Below are 25,909 nucleotides of genomic sequence, written 5' to 3'. Positions count from 1 at the left end.
CAACACAACGGGGAATCCAAGAGAGAGTACGACGATATTCTTGGGGACATGATCTCTAGGGTACTTAAGATAGGAGGCATGTAGGGACTTTATCACTTTTGGTAAATCCGGTCTCAATATCTCCGCGACTAAATTCTACAAATCTGCATTACCTTTGACCATATCAGATTGTATAATAACTTCTTGAAGCGAAAAGGCCGACAGGAAGGTTGTTCATCTCACGCTGGCAAGTACAGATCAGTGGCAGGAGACTAAATCGGACTCCCATGTCGTAGAAGACCTAGGCTTCCAAATAAGTTGAGTAAGTGCTTACAAACGACAATTACCATACGCACGAGGAATTATAGACTAGGGCTCCGTTATCTATCCAGGGCGGCCGCAGGATCTACTATGTAAGTAAGACTCGACTGCCGCCGTTAACGCGCTACGATACTATCCACCCCAGTTGGCCAGACCTCCTTTCGTAATATCTACCGCCATCTGGTTAAGCATCATGAAATCCACTTTTCCGTCCTCTTTGTTGAAGACCTTCGGAGAAGCGCCAGATGTACCAGCTTTCGAGTATGGACCGCGTGTAGTTAAGCGAAGCGAGGTCCTAGATCTTGTCGCCCGTTATACAGGTGGCCTACGTGCTTTACGAGCTAACCTAGAGCTTGGAGATAGCATCGCGATCTATACCGGAGTTACGCCAGATGGCTTTGCCGTGCAGATCGCAGCGCACGTCTTGGGTCTCCGTGTTGTCAGTCTGAAACCAGGTATATCTACGGCACAGCTATCACGCATTGTTGCCGACACGAAGATCCTGATAGTTGATGAGGTCACCCGTTCGGAGATAGAGTCTTCACTGTCAATAGCACCGGAAGTAGTGGGATTGGGAAATTTACTTGGAGATGCGAGCGATATAACACCTCAGGGACGTCTAGAAGACACTGCTTTGGTTCTTTTCACCAGCGGGACTACAGGTGATCCAAAGGGTGTCGAATTTTCGTACGCGGCGCTGACTGAGATATGGACGTGGCAGCGTTCGGCCTGGGATGCGGATACGGAACTGATGGGCGCGAGGTACGGTCGCTTTCTCCTCTTCGGCACGCTCGGCAGCGTCGTCGTGCTTCAACAACTTGGCCTATGCCTCATCAGCGGCGGTACAGCCGTTATCCCTACCACGCCCTTTCCGCTCCTCAAATTCCCGCACGTCCTATCAGATCTTCGTATTTCCGCCGTGCTCTTCACCGTACCGCGACTACATCGCGTCCTTGACATTCTTAAGACGGACGCGTCACGTTTCGACTTGAGCCATCTCCGCTCCGTCTTCGTTTCCGGTTCGCCGGTACCATCGCGGAAGCTACGAGAGGCGATTGAAGTCCTTGGAGATGTTGTGTTTAACGGCTACGGCACGTCGGAGACGAATTTGCTGTGTTTGCTTTCCGCTGCTGATACTAAAGAACATCCAGACGCCATAAATACCGTTGGACGGCCTTTTGCCGGCGTCCAGATCCAGATACGGAGTGATTCCGGAGATATCCTGCCCCTTAACACGATCGGACACGTGTGGGTAAAAAGCCCCGGTTCGTTCAGCGGCTATACGAACGAAGAATCGGCGTCCGTGCTCGACCCTAACGGTTGGATATGGACGCGAGATCTGGGATCGCTGGATGACCGCGGGTTTCTACACCTAACGGGACGGGCGCGGGACATCGTCATCATTAACGCCAACGTATACTATAACGGCGCGATTGAGAACGCGCTCTCGTCTCACCCGGACGTAGACGCCGCGTACGTCGTGAGTATTCCGGATGATAAGACGGGCGAAGCCGCTGCGGCGTTTATCACAACAACGGCCAAGGAGCGCGGGCCGGATCTTGATGCTCTGAGGGAGTTGGTTAAGGAGAAGGTCAGCCCGGCTGCGGTGCCGTCAGTCATCACGGTAATAGATTCGGTTCCGATAGCACCGAGCGGGAAGCCAGATAAACAAGCATTGATAGGGTTGATATCTAAAGACACTTGAGGCGCTTCTTGGGAAAGCATGATGCTACCTACGTGTAGATTATTACGCCAGTCCTGAAGATGGCTGGAGTCTGTAGACAGTTTGAATCCAAGCAGGGGCTTCTGCTCTCGCCCACCCAAAGTACCAATCTAGTAGGTGCATGGGTATGTAGATTTACGCGTATTTAAGGCGCTCAGTGCGGCTTACTTTCTTGGAGATTGGAATAAGTCGTCAAGTACCTCCTAGGATAAAGTACCATAATAACTACAGCTATTTAGATACATGATACAAAACGAAACATTCAAAGCTCTTTGGTAGGAAGATAGCAATGCTCAGGACCTGCCCAAGACCAAATCCATTGACTACATACTCTGGGTTGAGCTTCATATAACGAATTCAGCGTTGATATTGGTAATTTAGGGAAATATATCACTTATTGTAAGTGGCTGAAATAGCAACTGAACCCACAACCGGTTTGAAAGGGGCTTACATTTGGAGAGTCGTAGAAGCTTAGGGCTTTCGTACTCGTATTCGTTGCTCTTCGCTCTTTTCTCTTCTGGAAATACGAATCGGCGGCCTCACAGGCTCACTTGCATATAGGAGCGAGTACGAAACAGCTACATAAATGTCAAGAGACTTGTAAGTGGTACCACTCATAGGTCAGATAGACTGTAATAGTCATTGTGCTATTAAATACACTTTTGGCTCAGCGGTTTGTATCTGAGAAGATTCTTGCAATGTAGATAATAAGAGGAATGGGCGGAGAGCTATTTGCCTGTGATTTGTATTGCTTAGGCCCAGTCCAAATTAAGCAGTTCGAGTTGTTTCGCTATTTCGCCTTGGTGAAAGCCTGGTCGATCGACAGCCACGACCTTGGTGGACGGACTACAGTTTACTGAGCAATCCGACCAAGCCGTCGTCCTCGCAGCGGTGTAACTCTAGGCGGTGATATTAGCTTCGTTGGAATCTCTTCCTCTGCCACGTATGTGCATCGCACCTAACGGATAGCAGCTTAGTATGTGAGCACTCGAACGCATGAACGAGTAATTTTGACCGTACAAGCGGATTTACACTACAGCTCGGATCCCCTATCTAATCTGCTCGACTGGGACCTAGATAAATAGTATGTTTGTGAAGAACTCTAGTACCTAATAAGACGATTTTGTTTGATTAGTTACTATTCCAGCCCTTTACCCCTATTCTGGTGTTTAACTCCGATACGACAGCATTAGGCTTACCTCTATGGACTTACGCTTAGCTTGGTTAGTGGACATATTATGTATGCAGCGCTATTTGAAAATATTTAGCGATCACTGACGGGGTTATTCTCAGGAAATTCTCCCGAGTGGCTTCAACGTGCCTGTATTTCACTTGGGAGAGCAAAGGTCTAGGTGGTACGCATAAGTGAGAGAAACCGGGGTGATTAGAGGCGGATTCGCCGCTGCAGGAAAGACTCTTGGCCTTGGATAATCTCACATTAAGGGATATATCCGTCGAGCAAAAGTAGTGAGAATGTGTACTGGTTGAATCTTTCGACGCCACTAACAAGAGCTGAGTGACGAACTCTCCACATATGAAAAACCAATTGAATTCACCCTGACTAAGAGTGAGGCAGCCTCTGTCGTATCTTTGTATAGAGCGACACACGAAGTAGTAGAATTTATTGGTGTATTTTTCCCGCACAATTAGGAATCTTAGTATGACCCGATAAGTCTCCGGGTCCGCCGTTACCTCCGTAGGTTCCGAATTGTGATATAAAATATGCCATCTTGTAGGACCATTTGAAGATAGTCTAACATACCGTTTTCTTAGTGGGTATTATCAACGAGCTCATACGTAAGTGCCTATCTCACCGCTTAGCGTTGTGTCTACAGCGTGGTAGAAGAATGCTGGATATCGATCCACACGGTTGGGCGGAACGCATCGTGAAGTTTATGAGAGGTGTTCAGGGAAAGTGGAAATAGATAAGGGGTAATGGTTTGAATGTTTTATACGGAAATCTATGAGAAATTCTGACCGTTGCTAGCAAAGTTCTTATAAGCGAAAATACTCGCCCGATAGTACCTAATGCGTAACAAAACCAGCGAGTGGATGGTAAGGGGACGGACGAGTGACATACATGACGATATGCTTGCTCCCTTAATACTTGGCTCGTCCCGGCATAACGGTCGTAGGGATATGCCCCTTGATCATGGATGTACCTAGCTCCTCTAACCAGGTATCCCTTACGAATACCTAAACCTCGAAAATCATGCCCATGAACACGTGGGGGTTGGCATTACGACTGCTTGAAGCTCGTACAATGCGCAAAAGAAATCCGGAACTCAACTCCGGACATAGGTACCAAACGGCTGTAAATGCTACCCATACCAATTTGTGATAGGACCAAGGCTAGATAGATTTTATGTTAGTATCCGTGATTAGAAGGTTCCAGAATGGATTTCATAATTCTTGTACCTCAAAGACATAAAACAATCGGATCCGTCATTGTCGAGTTTTGACGGATTTGCTGTGCGTCTCGGCACTCTGCCAACACGGCACGTATGGGGGGGCAAATAGAGAAAATCTCACCCTCCATAATCCACCCGCCAATAGCCATCCGCTGTTGCAGCAAGCAAATAAACATAGGTATATAATGTTATCTGATTAGAAAGCAAAGGAATCCGTCGACGCTGTGTAAAGATAGGTAGGTATGCTGGAAATATGCTGGAATTCAACGGGTATGTGATGTGATACCTTGTATCTGATGAAGGATTCCCAACAATACGGATACGCTACAATCCTTGTCTTGTCCGTAGGCGTAATACAGGTACCTAACCTGATATGGTGACCAATATAACTGTATGCCTGTTCATACTATGCCTGGTAGAGAGTACACCGCATACGAAACGTCCATCGCGAGGTATCTAACCCGATTCGCGGACGATACTCACATCAGCTAATTTCTTTTTTTCAAGCGGTAGATCAAGTAGTACATCGTAAAGACTTATAGCACACCGCATATGTATAAGTTTTGGTTGTGAATCTTGCCAAGAGAAAGGCATGCAGCTGTCGAGGTAATCTTGAATTATACCTACCCATTCCTCGGTACTTCACTGATGCGCGTTTCGCAATGATCTGTACGTGACGAAACGACTATGTATAATTGATAATAGTTTCAGAAGGCGACGGAATAAAACCGGGTTACGTTTAAGCACCTATAACGTGAGCATAACAAGTTAGTTTCGGGGTGCGGATACATAAGGACCCCGAAGCGATCCGAAGATCGATCTTAGGTTAGGTATTAGATCTAACGGAGATAAATGAACCGGTACATAAACGGGGGTAAACGGGGGTATATGCGATAAGATGTAATAGATAGAGAGATAGATAGATGGATAAGCTGAATTTAGTTTGGAATAATACCTATTCCACCATCATGATATTTTTATTTTCCATTTTTAGTTTGGAATAATTTTTTATGAATCACATAGTAGGTAAATGAATAAGGTCGAGTAAGATGTTATCATTCCTTAACGTGTTTTTTTTTCTTTTTTTTTTTTTTTTCGAATGGGAGTTCGAGGAACGTCGGTTTTTATGGGTGCGGGCTGTCGGGGAGTTCTAAAACCCCGAGCTATCTAGGTTATCTGTACGGGAAAGGTATTGCGGCTCCTTAATGTTCTCGAATTGTTTTACGGGCCTATCCTTCGGTCGGATTCATAAGCTGAATTCATAAGTCACCGGACTTTTTACCATTTTTGGCGAGTAGGACGAATCGGAGACTTTTTATTGGCTAGAAGTGTTGATTAAAGTTCGTTCATAAAATATGCCTTATTCTCGGCATTCAACTTATTAGTTTGTACCTAATGAATGATATTGTACCTTACACTACCATTCCAGGACTCTCCGAGTTTTAGTTCGGTGTCAAATGTCGAGCGTCGAGCGCGGGGTCACTGACTTCGTCTGATTAGCTTCGAGCCGCGCCACAGTACCGTCGTATTTTATCGGCGCAAAGCCCATTGATAAGATCGAATCGTAAAAGGTTTTTTTTATCTTAGTCTTGGGTACATACTCTGGATCTCTTTTCGAAATCTCATTCGAAAGAGATCTCGAATAAGGGATAACCCACCTTAAATAAAAACGTATAGTTAAAGCGGGCGTAGCTATCCACACTGAATTATATCGGAATGTACAATAATTGTGATGTCTTATATAATATGATCCAGATGTCTGCATCAAATATTTTGTAAATGCCAACGGACAATTTTCCTGCTCGAAGTCAAAGTCCGTAAGCTGTAAGCGCAAAAGGACAATAAAAGAAGTGCAATCCAGGTGCAAAAATATTGAGATACCTACTTCCTATTCTGAATTGAATTCGCTGATCTCTGGTGTCGTCATAATAAACACCTCGCACATGCTCTCTTCAATCGGACAATGGGAAATTTCTAACATTGCTGAGTACAACATATGCATTCGGCCGAGGGTACGTTAGGTATGCGGTGTTGATAATCCCCCGTTGACCGGCACTCTACGGGGTCCGAGATGGAACCCGTCTGGGGACAGCGGGGCGATGGCGGCGGGAACGAAGGGGTACTGTTCACAGTAACCCCCATCACAGGAGCCTGGAAGCGTCTACAGGGCGCGATAAATTTGCACAAATGTTCTTTGTTTATACCATCATGAGTCATTCAAATTACCTATTTAGGTAATGCACTATGTACCTACTATTAGGTACCTCTATACTTATACCTCTATACCTCTATGTAAGCTGTAGGATGTATGCTGTAGCATGTCACGAAAGAAACCGTAGGCTTGGGACAATGGAACCCTGCTTAGGTAGATAGGTACCTAGTTCGCCCCTGGCCCTACCAACTATAGTTAGACTATAGTTGGCTGTTAGCGTAGGTACCTAGCTAGATAGGTAAGGATATGGTATCCTTGTACCTTATGCGATGGAGCCACATGGAAACTTTACCAGGTAGTACCTATTGTCAACTTACTACGTGCGTCGGGTTGTACCTCTGGCCGTATTAGCGAGAACAAGACGGATTGAAGGGAAAAAAAAAAGACCCTGAAAAAAATACGAAAACGAGACGATTAATATTAATACCTTCCCTCCATCCCCGTCTATAGGCTTTTTTCTTACCTCCCTTTGCTTTCCAGCCCAGTGAGTGAGTGTTGGTTATTCTAAGTTGAGGTATCTCACCTTCTTACTCTCCTTATTTCCTTCACGCCACAGCTCCTTTTCCTTTACTGGGAAACTACAACCTCGGGCTTTAATACTTTTATTTTTAATCGGGAAGGGAAAACGCCGTTGGGGTTCGACCTTGCTACTTCTACTTTACAGCAGCTTTACAACTTTTACGACTTTTATAACCTTTATCTCCGTTATAATTAATATCCGAAATAATTATATCCGCACCCACCCGGCATATCCTATCGCGACTCAAATAGGACTCGATTAAATAGGAAGTCAATTGTGAATATAAAAGTTGTCTATCATCAGGAGGACAACTTTGCGATTCTGTTGGTGGAATTCCGCCGTGGTCTAATATATGTCCTTCGTGGGCAACCCCTTTAACAACAACTACGACCGCACGGCTCAAGCGTCAGGGGTACCCGCAATGTCAAGTGATCACCACGGCGAAGTTGAGGAGAGGGGGCCGCCGTCGTCCCCGCCTCGCAACTATATGGAAAAGGAGGGCACAGCTGACTCTAGCATCGCGACTCAGGTTGAAGATGATTCCGAGTTGGAGCGACGGGAGTCTATAGTACATGAGCTTGCTCGCAGATATACCACGCAATCAAACGCAACTGGAGCAGCTGGACACAACCCCTACCTGGATGATTCTAAGGATTCACCTACGAATCCCCACTCCCCTAATTTCAATGCCCGCGCGTGGGCCAAGGCCATCGTTCGGATGGCCGATCACTCGGGTATACAGTTCCGGACATCGGGTATCGCTTTTCAGAACCTCAATGTACACGGTTTCGGAGCCGCGACGGATTACCAGAAAGACGTCGCCAATATCTGGTTAGAAGGTGTCGAACTCGTTCGCAAGGTTCTTGGTGTAGGCCAGACCAAGATCGACATTTTGCGCAACTTCGATGGTGTCGTTCATAAGGGGGAGATGCTTGTAGTACTTGGCCCCCCCGGCTCGGGTTGTTCGACGTTCCTGAAGACGATCGCCGGTGAGACCAACGGTATTTACGTGGGAGAGGGTTCGTACTTCAACTACCAAGGATTGACTGCGGAGGAGATGCATAAGAACCATCGTGGTGAGGCTATCTACACGGCAGAAGTCGACGTTCACTTCCCCATGTTAACTGTCGGTGATACCTTGACGTTCGCGGCTTCGGCTCGTGCTCCGCGTCACTTGCCGGCTGGTGTTGACAAGAACACCTACGTCCAGCATTTGAGGGACGTTACCATGGCCATGTTCGGTATTTCTCATACCGTCAATACTCGCGTTGGTAACGAGTACGTCCGTGGTGTATCCGGAGGTGAGCGTAAGCGTGTCACCATCTCCGAGGCTGCTCTCAGCCGAGCGCCGTTGCAATGCTGGGATAACAGTACTCGAGGTTTGGACAGCGCCAACGCCGTGGAATTTTGCAAGACTCTCCGGACCGAGACCGAACTATTCGGAACTACTGCTTGCGTCTCGATCTACCAGGCTCCCCAGTCGGCTTACGATTACTTCGACAAGGCTCTTGTCCTATACGAGGGTCGACAGATCTTCTTCGGTCGGGCGGACGAGGCTAAGCAGTACTTTGTCAACCTCGGTTTCGAATGTCCTGCTCGCCAGACGACTCCCGACTTCTTGACGTCTATGACTAGTCCCGGCGAGCGTGTCGTGCGACCCGGATTCGAGGGCAGAGTTCCGCGAACGCCGGACGAATTTGCGAAGGCCTGGAAGGAGAGCGCCAACTACGAAGCTTTGCAGGCCGAGATCGAGCAGTATAAGCAAGAACACCCCTTGAACGGTCCTGATGCGGAAGCCTTCCGTGCTTCGAAGAGGGCGCAGCAAGCTGCCGGTCAACGACCCAAGTCTCCTTACACCATGTCATTCTATCAGCAAATCATGCTATGTCTGTGGCGTGGTTGGCAACGTCTCATCGGCGACCCTAGTTTGACTATTGGATCGCTCATCGGCAACTTCGTCATGGCTCTGATCATCGGTAGCGTGTTCTACAATATGCAACCGAATACTTCTAGTTTCTACCAACGTGGTGCGCTCCTATTCTTCGCCTGTCTTATGAACGCCTTCTCTAGTGCTTTAGAAGTAAGATATTCCGATGTTTTTCTTTTTAGGGACTTTTTTGAATGCTAACCTACCGCTAGATTCTCACTCTTTATGCGCAACGTCCCATCGTCGAGAAGCACAGTCGTTATGCTCTATACCGTCCTTCGGCAGAGGCCGTCGCCTCTATGCTTGTCGATATGCCGTACAAGATTGCCAATTCGATCGTCTTCAATCTGGTTTTGTACTTCATCACCAACTTGAGACGTGAACCGGGTGCATTCTTCTTCTACCTGCTGTTCGTGTTCTTTACGGTTATGACAATGAGTATGATCTTCCGTACGATCGGTTCGGCTTCGCGTACTCTGTCGCAAGCCATGGTGCCGGCTGCTCTGTTGATTCTTGATCTCGTCATCTTCACCGGTTTCGTCATCCCTATCGACTATATGCTTGGATGGTGCCGCTGGCTCAATTACCTGGATCCCTTGGCATACGCATTCGAGTCTCTCATCGTAAATGAATTCCATAACCGCGAATTCGAATGCGACCAATATGTGCCGAGCCCCCAAGTCCCAGGCTACGGCGACTTTGACAACGTGAACCGCGCTTGCAGTACCCCTGGTAGTGAAGCCGGAAGAGCAACTGTTAACGGTGACGCGTACATAGGCTCGGCGTTCCGATACAGCAATGCGCATCGCTGGCGTAACTTCGGTATCTTGATCGGTTTCATGCTCTTCTTCTTGGCTACCTACATGATTGCTGCCGAATTCGTATCAGAGAAGAAGTCCAAGGGTGAGGTCCTGGTTTTCCGACGTGGTCACAAGCCCGCCCAATTCAAGGAGAAGAAGCATGACATCGAGGATGGCGAAGGCCCTCGCGTCGGTCCTATTGCGACAAATGCTAGTCGTCCTCACGGCTCTGGCGAGAAGGGAGGTGCCCTGATGGAGCAGTCTAGCGTTTTCCACTGGAAGAACGTATGCTACGATATCAAGATCAAGGGAGAACCTCGACGAATCCTGGATCATGTCGACGGCTGGGTCAAACCTGGTACTCTAACCGCGCTTATGGGTGTCTCAGGTGCGGGAAAAACAACTCTCCTGGACACTCTGGCTGATCGTATTACTATGGGTGTTATAACTGGTGATATGCTGGTTGATGGCCATCCTCGCGATCATTCGTTCCAACGAAAAACGGGTTACGTTCAACAGCAAGATCTCCACTTGTCCACTACTACCGTTCGCGAGGCTCTCAACTTCTCCGCTCTCCTTCGTCAGCCTGCTGACGTCCCGCGCGCCGAGAAGCTCGCGTACGTCGACGAAGTGATCAAGCTTTTGGATATGGAAGAGTACGCGGACGCGGTCGTCGGTGTTCTAGGCGAGGGTCTCAACGTCGAACAGCGCAAACGTCTCACAATCGGTGTCGAACTCGCTGCTAAGCCTCCTCTACTCCTTTTCGTTGACGAACCTACCTCCGGTCTTGACTCCCAAACCTCTTGGGCTATTTTGGATCTTCTTGAGAAGCTCACCAAGAGCGGACAAGCTATTCTCTGCACCATTCATCAGCCTTCGGCCATGTTGTTCCAGCGCTTCGATCGTCTGCTCTTCCTTGCCAAGGGTGGAAAAACTGTTTACTTTGGCGACATCGGAGAGAACTCCAAGACCCTGACGAACTACTTCGAACGTAACGGTGCCCCGGCTTGTCCTGAAGATGCTAACCCTGCAGAGTGGATGCTTGACGCCATTGGTGCGGCCCCCGGCAGTTCGACTGATATTGACTGGTTCCAGACGTGGCGTAACAGCCCCGAATACAAAGAGGTGCAGGCTGAGCTTCAACGACTCGAGGACAACGCGCGACATGAGCCGACCCCTGAGGAAGACCCGCAGTCCTACCGCGAGCACGCCGCTGACTTCGGTACTCAGTTCTGGGAGGTCACGTCCCGCGTGTTCCAGCAATACTGGCGAACTCCGTCTTACATCTACTCCAAGGCATGCCTCTGTATTCTCGTTTCGCTCTTCATCGGCTTCGTCTTCTTCAGAGCACCCAACACGATCCAGGGTCTCCAAAACCAAATGTTCGCTATCTTCCAGATCTTCACCATCTTCGGCCAGCTTGTTCAACAAACGATGCCTCATTTCGTCGTCCAAAGATCTCTTTACGAGGTGCGCGAGCGTCCGTCTAAAGTTTACGGATGGAAGGTCTTCATGCTTTCGCAGATCGTGGTCGAGCTTCCGTGGAATACTCTAATGGCTGTCTTTATGTTCTTCTGCTGGTATTACCCCGTCGGACTTCACCACAATGCTGCAGCTGCCGGTCAGACCACCGAGCGCGGTGCTCTAATGTTCTTACTCCTGTGGGCCTTCCTTCTGTTCACTTCGACATTTACCGACATGATCATCGCTGGTTTCGAGACGGCTGAGGGTGGCAGCAACATTGCCAACTTGATGTTTATGCTCTGCTTGATCTTCTGTGGTGCTTTGGCCAGTCCCGATACCTTCCCTCGCTTTTGGATTTTCATGTACCGTGTCAGTCCGTTTACGTATCTGATATCGGCTATGTTATCGACGGCGGTGGCGAATACCAATGTCAATTGCGCGGAGAACGAATTTGTACACTTCGATCCACCTAGTGGTCAAACCTGTCTTGAATACTTGCAGCCTTACGCCAATGCGACTTTCGGTTATATCCAAGAGGGTACCGAAAATCGCACGTCAGACTGCAGCTACTGCACCGTCTCGAATACCAACGCGTACTTGGCAGGTTCTAAAGTGTACTATGGTAAGTCACCCTTCTCCCTTTATATTTTTATATCTTTGGTGATGAGAATTGAAAGGCTAACATTTAACCCGCAGAGGACCGATGGCGCAACTTTGGTATCCTATGGGCATACATCATATTCAATATCTTCGGCGCTCTGTTCGTATACTGGCTCGCGCGTGTGCCCAAGGCCCAGAAGAACAAGAAAGCTAAGAAGGAGTAAAGTAGAGATGAAGGAAACGTAGGAAATGTGGATGAGTAGATATAGATGTCACGCTATACGGATTTTCTTTTCTAACTAGGTTGAGACTCATGTCTTGGTAGACAGATCTCCTTTTTTTCCTTCTATCACACTTTAAATTTGCATCACACGAGGCGTTATTTTTTAAAGATAGGTCTGATCAAGAGTGGATGTGAGATTCGATTACGACAAGTTTTTCCATATGGCACGGTCAGCATTGCTGTGGGGGGAGGGTTATACATATTAGATAGAGGATAATCGATCAATAGAGGGAGCATCGCGATGCTCATTTTAGATCTGATAATCTTTAGGTTCGCATTCTGTCTCTGTGTATACCATCTGTGTCATAAAAGATGTAAGTCTTATAATAACATGTAGTATTGTGCCATATTATTATCGCAATGCCATCCTTAGGCAGTTTGAGGGATTGATGACAGTAAGGAGGTCGGTAAGAACAGCTTGCCCCTTTTGTCCCTTTACGTCGAAGCGAATGTATCCACTCAGTCTGATATATACGAAATGAACATGACATGGCGCTACGGTTTAAGACAAATTAGTGTGCACTCCACAGTTGGCTACTTTTGCTAATTGCCAGTAGTAGACTAGTAGTACTCTTCTGCTGCTTATCCATGAGTCCACCCGCCAATTTGCGACGAGCAAAGCGAGTCAAAAAGATTCGGACGACGGGAATATTCACGACGCGCCGGATATGTGAGGCAGCGTAGAAATGGGTCAGAATATTGTTTACCTTGTTGTACGAATTTCGTCCAGGAAGTGATGTGACATAACCTTGGTTAGGTTAGGTACCTGTTTACAATAACATCTAAGCCGACGCTGCACTGCAATAGGATATGAATAACAAGATATGAATCATGCCGTTGGAGAGACATCGACTTGTCATTTGATAATAATACCTTGTTATTCATACACACTTAAGCCGTAGCAAATCTAGACTTGTGCTTGTGCTTTGTGCTTTGTGCTGGTGCTCATTAATAGGTTACATACCTCCTGAGGTAGTATCGAACAGCCCCAAAACAAGAAATCGCGTGCGGATAACGTGGTGAACGAGGGATGGATATATTTCTATCTCCGTGGTATCATGATAGCCCAACTACCGGCTACCTACTATATAGTAGAGTATATATATATATATATATATATATATATATATATATATATATGCGCAATGCTGCCCTTTATTTCGCTTGCTACCTTGATCTTTCCTGAACATCCCAATGTCGCTCGCTCCTAAATGACTATTACAAGAAACGACCGTCTTTTTCTTCTTCTTTCTTTTTGGGGGGAATGTTTTAAAATGGAATATAAATTACAACAACGTTTCGCCAGCCCGCTTCGCTTTTTTATAATTGCAATCGGACGGCGGATTCGTCCTTGTCGTATATGTCTTGCATCGTCAGTTGTACGCCGATAACCTTGGCCTCGAAGAATTGGAACAGCTGTAGGAATGCGGTCAGGAACTCGAAGGAACTGTTGCGGTATTGCATTAGCTTGACTGCTCTTGTTGAGAATATGCACACGACCTACGAAAAAAAAATACGAAACGAGAGAGAGAGAAGAGAGAAAAGGAGAGGCGCTAAACTTACACAAGCGAAGCAATCAACCCTATCGTCGGCGGCCATAACCCGACATACCTCGACCCCCACCAGGGGTACATGATATGCGCCGAGTAGATCAGGAAGCCGAGGGTCGGGGCGGCGAGCAGGACATCGACGACGGAGAACTGCAGCCTTTTGGCGCGGCGCCTGCGGACGCCGTCGTCCTCGTCCGGCCCGCCGAAGGACACGATGGTCCGCCCGTTGATGGTGAGGGTAACGGGGGGCAGGCCGGCGGTGCGCCGGGGAGACGGCCAGTACGCGTAGCCCAGGACGCTGCACAGCCCGTGGGCCAGGTTCCAGAACAGGCCCAGCCAGCACAGCGAGAACAGCACCTTGTTCTCCCACGGCCACCACCCGGCGTCGATGGCCGTGTGCACTCGTATCACCGTCACCAGGCCTAGCAGCGCCGTGAACAGTCGCGGTATGGCGATTAGCGGAACGTCGAAGCGTGTCGTGTTGCTCTCGATAGCCTTGTTGTTACTATTTTGGCTACTACTACTACTGCTGCTGCTGCTGTGGTTGTTGTTCTTGTTGTTGTTATTACTACAACTGCTCCCGTTAGAGTTGTTATAGCTGGCGTGGTGAGCTTCGCACTTTTCGCAAGGGCAGCTGTGTATTTGTATCGCGACGTGGTCTGCTGAAGACGAGGAGGAACTGCGCGTGCTGACGGGAGTTAGGGGACTCCGACTTCGAGGTGTTGCTGTCGACATGATTGACGATGAATGGGTGCTTGTCGTTTTACGTCGCAATAAACCTTTTTTTTTTTTCTTCTTCCTCCAATCTATAATTTTTCTCCTTTTCCTTCTCTTTTACCACCTCTTTCTTTCGACCGATGTTTTTTTCCCCTTCCAAAAAAATAGAAAAAAATAATAATAAATTTACCCTACCGCGTCCCAATTAAAAAAATATATTCCACCAAAAAAAACAGTATGGGTGATCCTCGAATTGAACTATTTTATTCGTTATTATTCCCCCCCCAATTCGAGATCCAAATGAAGCTGCGATGTAATAATGCTGAACGAGACACCGCAGCTCGGGGGTTGTGTTATTGTTTGTACGGGTTTCTTGTTACTTCGCGCGCGGAAATTGCGGAGGCGGAATACTGGCAATTGGGCCTGGGGGACGTTAGGTTAGGGACTTTTTCGGGAACGCTTAGGGGACATTGCAGTAGGCAAACCTTTTTCTAGATAAAGGGGGCCAAAGCTGCCAAAGTTCGGTCCATTCTGCTACTAGGCAGCTACCTAGGTCCTAACTGGGTACCTAATTTTAGCGGAAACGATTGTCGCGCTGTTGCTGCGCCCCTTTTTACCTATTAGGTACCTAACCTACCTAAATAGAGTTATCCGTTCTGCCTATCCTCTGTAACGTAGGTACATAAATGCGACGCTAGAGTGAAACTAATACCTTTCCAGCGGAGCGGCAGGGCTGCAGCGTAACGTCAAAAAATAGAAAACTATGACGTTCCCCATCCTTTTTCTCTCTCTCTCTCTCTTTTTTTTTACCTACCTACCTCAAGGTACATTAGGTACTAAGTACTTTTTCCTTCTTTCTCTCCTGCAACTAACAAAGACCATCACATCACGATTTCGCGCTCCTTTGTAGGATTCGAACTTATGCATGTATTTTCGGGGGCCTGTTTCTCTTTTCCGCCCATCTGTCCCATCCTTATGTACTACGTTATGCAATATGCCTCGTGTGCTTTTTTGTTTCGTCAGCCAAGTTACTCCGTCTGCTCCTCGTCCCATTTTCTCTGCTTACAGCCCGATCTTTTGCTTTTACATCTTTAAAAGGGAAGACTTTCCTACCTCAAACATACCTAGGTAGTTGTCGAATCCTCAGCTACGGCGTGGCGGCAACGCTGCGGCACGGATGGACTCTGATCTAGTATAATGAGTCGAAGGCATATATGTTTGCCTACCTGCTAGTTGCCTACCTAGTCACTCAACTTATACTCGTCATCCTTTTTTCATATCATGCTACCGGGAAGTGACCGAGTCTGCCTTGAACTAGGCTGGAGGATTTCAGCCACTATATAAACATAGATCCACTGAGGGTAAGCTGGTAGCGATAGAGCTAGTTGTAACCCCATGCAGCTTTGTCGGCAGGAATGTGTCTCAATACCTATTATTACCTATTGCGGAGATATGAAGAATCCCGTGACCGATCGTAGTTCGATTGATTTGGTGGTTTGATTTACTATATACCTTAGGTACCTACCTGATAGAGGCATGTAGTAATTCCCAAACCGACCATTCTATCACAGAATCTCATGTCTCATGGCACCTAATGAATTGAATAATACGTACAAGGTAGGCACCTATTCCAGGCATTATTAAGCCAGCCAAACTGTGACAAGTCCTACATGACAACTAGGTATGTATGTAAAGCTCGCGTAGGTCAGAAACCAACAGGGTATCTCATCTAGCCCCTGTATCTGTAAGAAAGCCAGTCAGACCAGTTGCATAAATCTCGACTAGCCGATAAAAATATAATAATATCCACTTTAGAAACTACGGGCTACTCAATCGTAGAAATAGCAGGTCAAGTGAGGAAGTAAACATCCAAGACGGTTCGAATAGGGGAAAAACAAAACAAAAACAAGAAGCTATATAAATATTCGAAAGAAAGAAAGAAAGAATAAAAAAAAAACATGCACTCAGCACAAGTTCAGTCCTGGTCAGAAGGACCACGGTATGTTTCGGTCGATGATCTACCCACACCGTCAGAAGGCCAAGTCCAGCTCCGCGTCTTGGCTGCTGGGGCTCACCAGGTAGTCCGTTCTCGCGCGTCAGGAGCCCACTACTCAGCAAGGGAACTGCCTCACACCGTGGGCATCGACTGCGTCGGAAGAGACGACACCACCGGCAAGCTGTACTATGTCTGCACCATGCGGGGAGGCACGTTTGCTGACCGCATCAACGTCGACAAGGCCAACGTCTACCCGCTTCCCGACCACGTCGACCCGGTCTCGTTCGCCGCCAACCTCAACCCTGCTATGAGCAGCTGGATGGCCATTACCCAGCGCACTACTAACCTGCCCAGGGACTTTACCGTCGTTATTGTCGGTGCGACAAGCGCCAGCGGTCGTTTGGCCGTGTACTCGGCGAAAGCGCTGGGCGCCGCCAAAGTCATCGGCATCGCGCGGAACAGCGCAACCTTAGCCGAGGTGGACGGTCTCGACGACTACATCGTGCTGCAAGACCCGGTATCCGAAACCGATTTCTCCAAAGCCCAGGGCGTCCATCTCATCCTAGACTACGTCTACGGGGACGCGGCGGTCCATCTGCTTTCGTCGCTAAGCCGCGCCAGGCAGCCGGTGCAGTACGTCCAGATCGGCAGCCTATCGCAGCACGCCGCCGAGATCCCGTCCCGGCTCCTCCGGTCCTTCGACCTGACCATCCGCGGGGCCGGCGCGGGCTCTTGGAGCGTGCCGGCGCTGATGAAGGAGCTGCACACGCTGGTCCCGGCCGCCGCCGGCTGGACGCTAACGCCGGCTAAGTCTATACAGCTTAAGGACATCGCAGAGACCTGGAACGACGCGTCATTGAAGGCCAACGCCAGGATAGTCTATGTGCCTACCTGAGAGAATATTTCTTAAGGATGAGATTTTTTCAAAATGGCTAAAGCCTCCTTGGCATTCAGCTGTGAGAACCTGTGAGAGCTCTCACAGGGAAATCGATCGTCGTTTTTTTTTTTTTCTCCGACGTCTGCGCCTCACTGGAAAATGCCACCAACGCAAGGAATGAATACCTGAAAAGGAGCATTCACAGATAGATGAAATAATGCAGATCGATAATCTTTTGACGTCAGCAGATTCTCATGATGAAATATGAAGTTGTCAAAATTCCGAGTATTCGATTTTTTTTTTAATCTTCACTTTTCTATCGATGAGTTGAAACAATCGTGTTTCTCATTCGCGTTGGTCTGTGATTATTCACATCTTGACTCAAACCCATACCTAAGGTAACAGGTATATACTGTTCCACTCAGATACAGGCTACTCTGTGGCTCCTACGAATAGATGCCCCCCTTTCCCGTATGCTATACACTTTACAGCTGCGTTGATGGTATTACGTAGAAAGCTCTGCTAGCAAAGACGATGACATTTATTTATAGTCTACTTTATAAGTATACGCGAGAAGATAGATGCCTTATCCAAAATATGTCCTGCACTCTGCTTTAACCCTTGTTCTTATCCTTTCCTTCATGAAGCATCTACGCTCCGGTGAGAACAAAAATCTCTCCAGACTGGTCAGACGTCAGAAACAGGCGACCCTTCTTATCGAACGCGAGGCCCACGGGACGGAAACACGCCCCGGGGCACTTAGTCGTATCTTCATTCTGTAAGACGTACTCCGCAGCCGCAGTATCCGTTACGCTTGCCACAGGTTGCCCGTTGGCGAATGCAATCTTGCCTACCCGATATCCGTCCGGTGGGTTTCGGTTCCTGGAAAGAATAGCTGGTTAGAGAGTGTCGGGACTTCGCGGGCACTTGCACACTTATACATGAGGTAGGAGGCAGATAGATAAATCAGCGTGTTACTAACCAGCTTCCGTGAAATGTAACGTATGCGGCACTGCCGTCTTCCTTGAACTTGATGTCCAGCGGAGCCGTATGGGCCGGGAAGACTAGACGCGGTCCTTGCCGTTCAGTTCGGCAAAATTCATCGACATCTTGCAAGGAGGTGCGCGCCGTCACTTGCTCGACTAATTATAGCAAAGTCAGCCATTAGCCATAAACCCAATGTTAGGTATTTATCTCAAGGGCCGAAAAAGTACTGAAACGACGACTTTTGAATCGGGTTGATGGGATCCTATTCTTCACAAAAGGAAAGCTTTCGGCACCTACAAGGTGTGCCGTCTATGCCACCAAACTGCGAGCCGACGGTAATTCCGGAGTTCGAAGGGATATCCGAAGGTCCCCAAGCAGAGAAGCAAGCTGGGTATCCGTAGTTCAGACCCTTTCGGGGATTTTCGGCGTCCTTGACGATGCCGTGATAGTTCAGTTCTTCCGCCGGGTTGTCGTTGTGAAGGTCAACATCGCTTCGATGGATATCATCTGCCGAGTTCTCGACGGACCACTAATAGTACGCTCTTTAGCCATCCGTACCTCACAATGATCAACTTCCAATGACGGCATAACATACGATACCGCCCGTTGACGGATCCTCGCCAACGCCAACCGAGTTTCTCAAACCCCAGCCCAGAACCTCGCCCCCGGTTGCATAGTCGGTCGTGGTCTCCGACGCAAGCAGTTCGGAGATCTTGAACGCTTTGATCATACTCTTGCCGGATGCGACGTTGGTGGTCGAATTATCGATATTCCCATCCGAGCCGCGCGAAACTAAGAGGATATCTGGAGCGCTGGATGGGATAAAAAGCGTTCTAGTAACATGACCTCCGCTTCTCATGCCCTCTATCACCGTCTTCTTGGCGCCGACTGTTCCGGCTTCTGCGTCGTACGGATATGCGGATACGCTCGCCATGTTCGAGACGAAGATTGTCTTTCCATCTTGACTTATCGCGAGACCGTGGTTTAACTTGATATATTGATATGATGAGTACACACAACCTACACAAACGGCCTGGGACGCTTGCTCTCACCGACGAATCAGGAATTAGCTGGGCGCTTGAAGCCACACAGACGTTTCCGTCGTCGCTCTCGGTCAAGACGACTCTCCTGATGCCTGCTCCTCTTTGTTCCGACACGAGTATATTTCCGGCTGTATCCAAAACGATGTCGCGCGGGCCTTTCAGCCCGTTTAGAACAACCTGAGCGGTATAGCCATCGCTTACCTTGAGCGGTGCGAACGGAGTAAGAGCAGTGCAGTTTTGCGCGTGGGCGCTCGACAGAAACAGCCCCAGAGCTGAGAGTATCGCGAAGGCAGCCATGACTAATGGCCTCTTTACGTTAATAGGAAAAGCCGCGTGCTCATTCGTTAGTTGAAGCGTAGGCTGCTATTTAAAACAAGAACAAGAAGAGCCAAAAAAAAGTTCACAGCCGCTGGACTATCAGACTTTTCGATACCCGACACATCGCCGCAGCATGTCGGTCTTTAGCAGGCCAAGAGCCATGGCATCTAACCCTTAAAGATCCCCCCGGTGGAGACGTAGGCGGCAGAAGCACGTCTCTCATCGACATCTTCATCGAGTTAGGCAACTCTGCGAAAGGCTATGCTTAGAAATCGTAGATAGGGGGGAGGGCGGGGAAAAAAAAAAGCCAACCGGATATTGACGTTTACCCGTTACGAGCAAAGTGGCCAGAGTTGATCAACCACCTGCCGTAGAAGGCGTGTTGACCCTGGCACCAGTCGCTGATCGTTCATTCCAAGATTCTTGAGTCGCAACGGGCCCCATTCGACCTCGTCACCTATGTGGTGCTATTCACGATAGAGTTACCTAGTCGACTTGGCGTATAGGTGGAGGAGCGAGCGGGAGGGTTATAACGACAGGGATGATGCATTGATTGGTCCCACTGATTTCGGCCGTGTAAGCTGTTCCGGTCGCGGTATCACATCTTCCATTTCCGGGGGCTTGGGAGCTGGCGGATTGGTCCGGGAGTCTCCTATTATTGGTTCGTCCGTATTTGCTTCCCCCATCCCGATCCCACGTGTGAAAGCCCCGCAAAATCCCCGCGACGTCTTGGGCGATGTTAACTTGGGAGTTGGCCTGAGCGTTTATGAGCATGTGAAAGGTAAGTGTATATAACCGGTCTTTACCTACCTAGGTACCTCCTAAGAGGTAGGTTCTTTGGCACAAAAATCAAGGTGAGGGAAAACAACCAAGAAGTTATACTTTGGTTATTTCGACGGGTGTACAAAGAGATGATAATAAAAGCTATCCAGACAAATTAAGATGACTCAAGCCCAGGGCTTTATGTAATATACACGATACAATTTTCGACAAACGTGAAACTATAATCAGATCGCTCATAGATATCAAATATATTCGCGACCCTCCCCATCACCTGGTTTGTATAGACTAACTGTTTTACAACATGACTGCTATAATATCTGCTACCCTGCCAATGTGTCTAATCTGACGCCTTGGACTTGCTACCAATATAAATACCTTCCATTGCGATGGTGTCTCAAAGCTACGTTTTATACGCCTCCATTCCTGCTTTTGCTGATTAGATAATTTCTTTCCCCCTTCCCGCTTTAACTCCGAGGCCAGCCCGACAAGCAAGCAATATGTAAACTCATCCACCACGAAGAAAACAGAAATGCGTGACGCCCAGGGCAAACATAAATTTACAAGATATACAACCGCCCGAAAACGTCATGACGAAGGAATAAAAGAATCTGAAAATTGGTATCTCGTTATATTTCGTGAATGCTCAAAGGGTAGCCCCCGTGGATGGCTTGGTATTAAATAAAGTTCTGAAGAAAAAGATTTGGGCGTGTTGTTTTCAGCTAAATCATACCACCCGGCAATCCCATGCCAGGACTTTTGTTACCCTCGGTCGCGCCTCTTCTAGATGCGGCAAGACTACCGTTGATAGGAGGACCGTTCGCGGTCCTTGATTGAGGCCCTGCAGCATCGGATGGCACGGGCCGAAGGCGTTTGCGGTCAAGAACTTCCACCTCTGCGCCATTACCACTACGTCGGCTCAAGTTATCGAAGACGGCTCGAGTGTTCGAAAAATCCTGTCTTCGTCTTGGGTTGATGGGAGGTAAAGGAGGGGCGACCCGGCTGTTGCTGCGAGATATTGCCTGCGGTGCATCCGCCAGGGCTACGGTTGGGACTTGTGAAGTTGACATGACGAATGTAGGGTCCGAGATGTCTTTTGTTTTGATCTTGCGCCTTGTGCTGTCGCTGGTAATAGGACTGGCATTATCGAAGCCGCGATTCGGAGAAGCTTCCGAGCGGGGAGAAGGTAGCACGGCAGAATTCGGCGCGTTGCGGCTAAACGGCGAAGGCATAGGAGAGATAGGCGAGGCTTGACTTGACTCGAAACCACGAGACGTCTGTACGCGGAGATTGCCGGTCGCTGCAACGTTAGAGTGCTTAGATCCTGGATATGGTTGCGGTGGCATAATTTGTGACCCTTTAATATTTGTACCGGGAAGGCCCGGTGAGCGTATTGGAGGATGCGGTGCGCTTCCATTCGGGCCGACGTGAAGATTCCGCATGGGCCGTGTATTTGATCGTCCGTCATTGCTGGAGTCAGAGCCACTCCGATCACGGTCGGTCTTGAACTGTCCTTTGGATCCAAGAGTTGGAGCTTCTCTTCGATCTTCGCTAAATTTCCGCTGCTGGTAAAATACCGGCGGTGGCTTTCGTTCTCGCTCAGGAGATCGTGGACCAGGAGTATGCTGTCTTGATGGTGTAGACCGTTGGGAGTCCGTGTTTAGGGCCAGATCCGGAGTTTGTGTTTGATGTCTACCCTCCAAGTCCGCTTCCTTCAGCTTTTGTAATTCACGCTTCGCTTGCATAAATGCTCGAAGTCCAGCGTGGGTATCATTGTCTGCAGGTTGCTGCTCTGAATCACTAGGCTCTCGCCCTGGGCTATTTGAAGCTCCAAGACCAAGCATCTTCATAGCCTTAGGTGAGTCCCGACCGCGGTCGGCTAACGACCCCCGGCTACTCTTTAGCCGCAGAGAACCTAGACTATCCTTCCCATCTGCCGGCTCTTCCGACCGACGAGGCGAGGTAGAACGGCTGTCAGCTTCGACAAAGCTAGTCAGCCGTTCACGTACGCGGCGTGCCCTATCTGCCAACTGACTGGCAAATTCGTCCCCATCGTCGCGGGCAACGGTGCTGGTGTTTTCAACCGCAAATTCTGCGATGGTAGATACCTTGGATGATCGGGATTGTACATCCATCATTGGCTCATTGACATCCAAATCTAATGTCCAATCTCGGCCCGACTCAGGTAAACCCCACGAGTTCACGTTCGCTCTCGATTCTTGCCCGTTCTCTGGGACGTTGGGAAAACGTGATTCTAGACCCGACGTGCCAGGAGCCATGCCGTAAATTGACGAAGCATTGCTGTCACCTCGTAAATGTTGTCTCACCATGCCGCTTAGGCCAGCACCTGGAGCAGGGCCAAGAGTAGGTGAGTCCGCAGGCGAAACGCTTTTCGAATTGGGCGACGCCGATAAGTTCTCTTCGAAAGCAAATTGAGAATCGGATTCTGCCAACTTGGCGGAATCACGAAGAGCTGGGTGTTCGCGATCCGATGGCCGTCTCAACAAGCCGTTTGGAGATGTGACTGGCTTAGGTGATGCAACGGGAGAGCAATCCGAGTCGTTAGGATCGGATAAAAATGACGTTGGGGCCTCAACTGAAGTAGATTCAGTTTCCGCCGAAGGTGCGTAGACCTTAGGTTCCAGTTCCTTTCTTGTTCCGGATGATGACGAGCTGGATCTATTAGTTATCGAAGACGGGCCTTGCGTAGGTGTTTCCCGTCCTTGTTGTCGCTGCAATTGCCGCTGGGCGTATCTAGACTCGTCATACGGTTGTAGGGGCTTCTGGAACACTCCAAGTGCGGTGGCTTTTCCTCGATCGTTGGGATGAATTTGAAGCATCGAATTGTCTCCCGTCTCGCTAATCGGGGGACTTAGCGGAGGTGCTCCCCCAAAGTTCGACCGTAGTTCAGTCGCGCTGGGCACGCGGGCACCTAAGTCCGGGGTTCCGGTAGGGGAAGAAGTTGCCGAGGGGCTTAATGATCGTAGGTTTGGCGCACTGGATTTTGCCAAAATCTTTCTATCGCTGCTTAACCTATCCGCAAACCCAAGAGTTGTCGGTGATGGAGAATTATGAGCAAAATCTGGCGTGTGCGCACCAAAAGTACGCTGCCGCGCGAGGGTGTCAATGCGGGAAAGCGCTGAAGACTGCTGCTCGTGGAGATCGTTATGAAGTCCAGACTCGTAAAGCCTTCTTGTGCGTGTCACACTCCTGTCTATCGTAGAGGTGGAATTAGTTGATGGCTGCCAATCCTTTAACGAAGGAGCCTGCTGGGAAGATGCTATTGATGTTGCGGCGGTCGAGTTCCTAGCTAAAGATGGAACGGATGATGTCGTCGAAGACGTTTCTCTTTTTTGGTCATAATTACTGAATACTGGCGAGTCCACACGAACAGGATCTGCATCTACGTAGCCGGAATTCATTTCTTCGTTGTCTTCCCTCCCTTCTTCAGAGGATCTTCGTTCCTTTTCTGCTGCTCTCCACCTCTGGAAAGCGGACAAGGCTACGTCGTCGTCATACAACGCCCGGCCGCTCATGCCATCGAGATTTTTCGATGAGTTGGTACCAACCGGGATCTTATAAATCTTCTGGCGCCCGCCAAAAAGGTTGTTACCCTCGGTCGGTTTGGAACGTCCCATGACACTGCTAGCCTTCAACGAGTCTGCATCGTCCGAATTGTAGGAGGCTTTCCTGGCGAAAGGAGCTGCGGCTCTGATCGATTCAACTTCGGCGATATTCCCCAAACCGCGGAAACCCCCAAAATCCAACTTGGATTGTCGCTTAGGGAAGAGAACGCTGTCATCACTGGCCTTGCCGATCTTGGTGTTCGGGTCATCCTGTTCCCGTAACATGGAGAACCGGGCCGAGAGACCGGTCATCAATAAGCTCGTGCGAAAGTCATCGTTGGATGGTAGGGCCGACGAGATATCGATCTCGAACTTCTCCGGTTCTTGAGTCTTCTTCCCTTTCCTAAACGGCCGGAACGGCATAGACGACTCGGAATCCTGCGAAGGCCTAGGCGTCGAAGTGTCATCCTTGGTCTTCTTCTTGGTCCTGAAGCGGTTCATTTTGAATTATACTAGTGCTCGGCCAGTACGATAGAGCGAAAGAAAAGTTAAGTGATAGGATAGCAAGATACCATTACACTCCTTATCCCACTGAGAGAAATTGCTTAGTGAAAGTCGACGCTGGAAACACCAAGTAACTTCTATCTGTAATCGAAGAAAATATAATTAGTTAGATGTATTGGGTCTGCAATACCGCGTGGGGGGGAAGGGGACAAAGTTAAGGGGTTGGCGCTATCAGCAAGCATATAGGCGTGCTCGAGTTCGGATAGAAAACAGTGCCAGGGGAATTGTAGATTGATTAAACAGACGATCCACTAGATCTACTATCTGGAGTAATGGAAACAATTCCGTGGGGAAACTCTGTATAATTCAGATGTATTATAGGGACCTACCTAAAGATGGGATGGCTCGTGTCGGGAGCGTTTCACAGATTTGATGAGGGAACCTGGATAATAACCCGGATAGTCGAAAGCAAATCAAGCATGAATATGCACATGGACCGGCGGATGATCATACAACCGATTTGAGATGATCCCGTCCCTCTTTCTCGGAAATGGCCAATCCTGCTACCTGGTCCGAGGGGACAAGAGAAACGAAATTGGGTTCGGAAGAAAAGTTATGGAATTGGAGTATTGCAACTTGCAGCATACGATGCTTCAGGAGTTGAATACTCAAGGAGTGACACGGGCCACAACAGACCAATGGTTCCTGCGTGATAGGCTGATGACAGATAAATGCTGGAACCCGATGTTGTGACTGTTTTAATCTGCGAGATCCGAACTCTGGGTCGGTCTTGGAATGAGAGAGAGATGATTGTCAAGGTCTTGTGCGACAACTGCCTTGCTTGCCTTGTTCCGTTGAATGCCAGAGGATTACGACAAGTCTATTGTCTCTTTCCCTTTTGCCTCTGGGCCGCCCCTTTTGCTTCGTATCCCCCCACGAGCAGGAAAGCTCTGATAACCGGGACTTGGATCCGAATGGAATTAATTCTAAGCCAACCGATCGTTCGCGTATCGGGTCGAGTATCGCCTCGTTGCTTAGGGGATGAAAGGAATGACTACGGTTAGAATTGTCGGGGCAGAGTAAACGAACAATCGACAAAGAGAGCGAGGGCCGAAGGAAGCAAAAACAAAAAAAAAGCGATTGACTGGCTGCTGATAATAGTAAACAAGTAAATGAGGGTCACCCACGGACCACAGACCACGGATCACGGACCGGAAACCAAATCAGAACACAAGACAAGACAAGACAAGACAAAAACAAAGTGACTGACAAGTCAGTGAGTTAGTTTAGTTCAAGACGAAAGTGGGAAAACCGAGTGAGTGGAAAAAATG

At 48.7% G+C, this 25,909-nt stretch overlaps 6 protein-coding genes across 6 annotated transcripts; 3 read left to right on the top strand and 3 right to left on the bottom strand.

Annotated features, from left to right (window-relative positions):
• Window positions 1–493: 493 nt before the first annotated feature.
• On the top strand, window positions 494–2,005 carry F4812DRAFT_458559 (acetyl-CoA synthetase-like protein; the record flags this gene model as incomplete). Its single annotated transcript, XM_047937375.1, has 1 exon — window positions 494–2,005. One exon carries the CDS (start codon window positions 494–496, stop codon window positions 2,003–2,005), a length of 1,512 nt encoding a protein of 503 aa, XP_047791351.1.
• Window positions 2,006–7,307: 5,302 nt separating this feature from the next.
• On the top strand, window positions 7,308–12,331 carry F4812DRAFT_355822 (ABC transporter ABCl1). The gene is made up of 3 exons (XM_047931779.1): window positions 7,308–9,246; window positions 9,306–11,979; window positions 12,056–12,331. The coding sequence occupies exons 1-3, from the start codon at window positions 7,519–7,521 to the stop codon at window positions 12,169–12,171; spliced, it is 4,518 nt and encodes a 1,505-aa protein (XP_047791350.1). The 5' UTR covers window positions 7,308–7,518; the 3' UTR covers window positions 12,172–12,331.
• A 1,080-nt stretch (window positions 12,332–13,411) lies between these two features.
• Window positions 13,412–14,634, bottom strand: F4812DRAFT_355702 (uncharacterized protein). Its single transcript, XM_047931777.1, has 2 exons — window positions 13,804–14,634; window positions 13,412–13,687 (listed from the first exon to the last, which is right to left on the bottom strand). Exons 1-2 carry the CDS (start codon window positions 14,523–14,525, stop codon window positions 13,561–13,563), a joined length of 849 nt encoding a protein of 282 aa, XP_047791349.1. The 5' UTR covers window positions 14,526–14,634; the 3' UTR covers window positions 13,412–13,560.
• Window positions 14,635–16,061: 1,427 nt separating this feature from the next.
• F4812DRAFT_425590 (uncharacterized protein) lies at window positions 16,062–17,936 on the top strand. Its single transcript, XM_047933939.1, has one exon. It carries the CDS (start codon window positions 16,466–16,468, stop codon window positions 17,396–17,398), a length of 933 nt encoding a protein of 310 aa, XP_047791348.1. The 5' UTR covers window positions 16,062–16,465; the 3' UTR covers window positions 17,399–17,936.
• Window positions 17,897–19,960, bottom strand: F4812DRAFT_355752 (soluble quino protein glucose dehydrogenase). The gene is made up of 5 exons (XM_047931778.1): window positions 19,420–19,960; window positions 18,963–19,355; window positions 18,665–18,896; window positions 18,363–18,522; window positions 17,897–18,262 (listed from the first exon to the last, which is right to left on the bottom strand). The coding sequence occupies exons 1-5, from the start codon at window positions 19,705–19,707 to the stop codon at window positions 18,031–18,033; spliced, it is 1,305 nt and encodes a 434-aa protein (XP_047791347.1). The 5' UTR covers window positions 19,708–19,960; the 3' UTR covers window positions 17,897–18,030.
• A 656-nt stretch (window positions 19,961–20,616) lies between these two features.
• On the bottom strand, window positions 20,617–25,066 carry F4812DRAFT_355696 (uncharacterized protein). The gene is made up of 2 exons (XM_047931776.1): window positions 24,968–25,066; window positions 20,617–24,719 (listed from the first exon to the last, which is right to left on the bottom strand). The coding sequence occupies exon 2, from the start codon at window positions 24,573–24,575 to the stop codon at window positions 21,231–21,233; it is 3,345 nt and encodes a 1,114-aa protein (XP_047791346.1). The 5' UTR covers window positions 24,576–24,719; window positions 24,968–25,066; the 3' UTR covers window positions 20,617–21,230.
• Window positions 25,067–25,909: the final 843 nt, after the last annotated feature.

Source organism: Daldinia caldariorum (genome assembly GCF_022478825.1).
Source record: "Daldinia caldariorum strain CBS 122874 unplaced genomic scaffold F4812scaffold_6, whole genome shotgun sequence".
NCBI lineage: Eukaryota > Fungi > Ascomycota > Sordariomycetes > Xylariales > Hypoxylaceae > Daldinia > Daldinia caldariorum.
This window is presented reverse-complemented; position numbering and strand designations above follow the sequence as displayed.

Bases quoted from the DNA above. Each gene is read 5' to 3' on its own strand.
- F4812DRAFT_355822 (XM_047931779.1), top strand. From the start codon at position 7,519: ATGTCCTTCGTGGGCAACCCCTTTAACAACAACTACGACCGCACGGCT. The intron at 9,247-9,305 runs GTAAGATATTCC...ACCTACCGCTAG, and splicing joins CCTTCTCTAGTGCTTTAGAA to ATTCTCACTCTTTATGCGCA. The intron at 11,980-12,055 runs GTAAGTCACCCT...TAACCCGCAGAG, and splicing joins AGGTTCTAAAGTGTACTATG to GACCGATGGCGCAACTTTGG.
- F4812DRAFT_355702 (XM_047931777.1), bottom strand. From the start codon at position 14,525: ATGTCGACAGCAACACCTCGAAGTCGGAGTCCCCTAACTCCCGTCAGC. The intron at 13,688-13,803 runs GTAAGTTTAGCG...ATACCGCAACAG, and splicing joins GGGTTGATTGCTTCGCTTGT to TTCCTTCGAGTTCCTGACCG.
- F4812DRAFT_425590 (XM_047933939.1), top strand. From the start codon at position 16,466: ATGCACTCAGCACAAGTTCAGTCCTGGTCAGAAGGACCACGGTATGTT.
- F4812DRAFT_355752 (XM_047931778.1), bottom strand. From the start codon at position 19,707: ATGGCTGCCTTCGCGATACTCTCAGCTCTGGGGCTGTTTCTGTCGAGC. The intron at 19,356-19,419 runs GTGAGAGCAAGC...CAATATATCAAG, and splicing joins AGCTAATTCCTGATTCGTCG to TTAAACCACGGTCTCGCGAT. The intron at 18,263-18,362 runs GTTAGTAACACG...TATTCTTTCCAG, and splicing joins GTTACATTTCACGGAAGCTG to GAACCGAAACCCACCGGACG.
- F4812DRAFT_355696 (XM_047931776.1), bottom strand. From the start codon at position 24,575: ATGAACCGCTTCAGGACCAAGAAGAAGACCAAGGATGACACTTCGACG.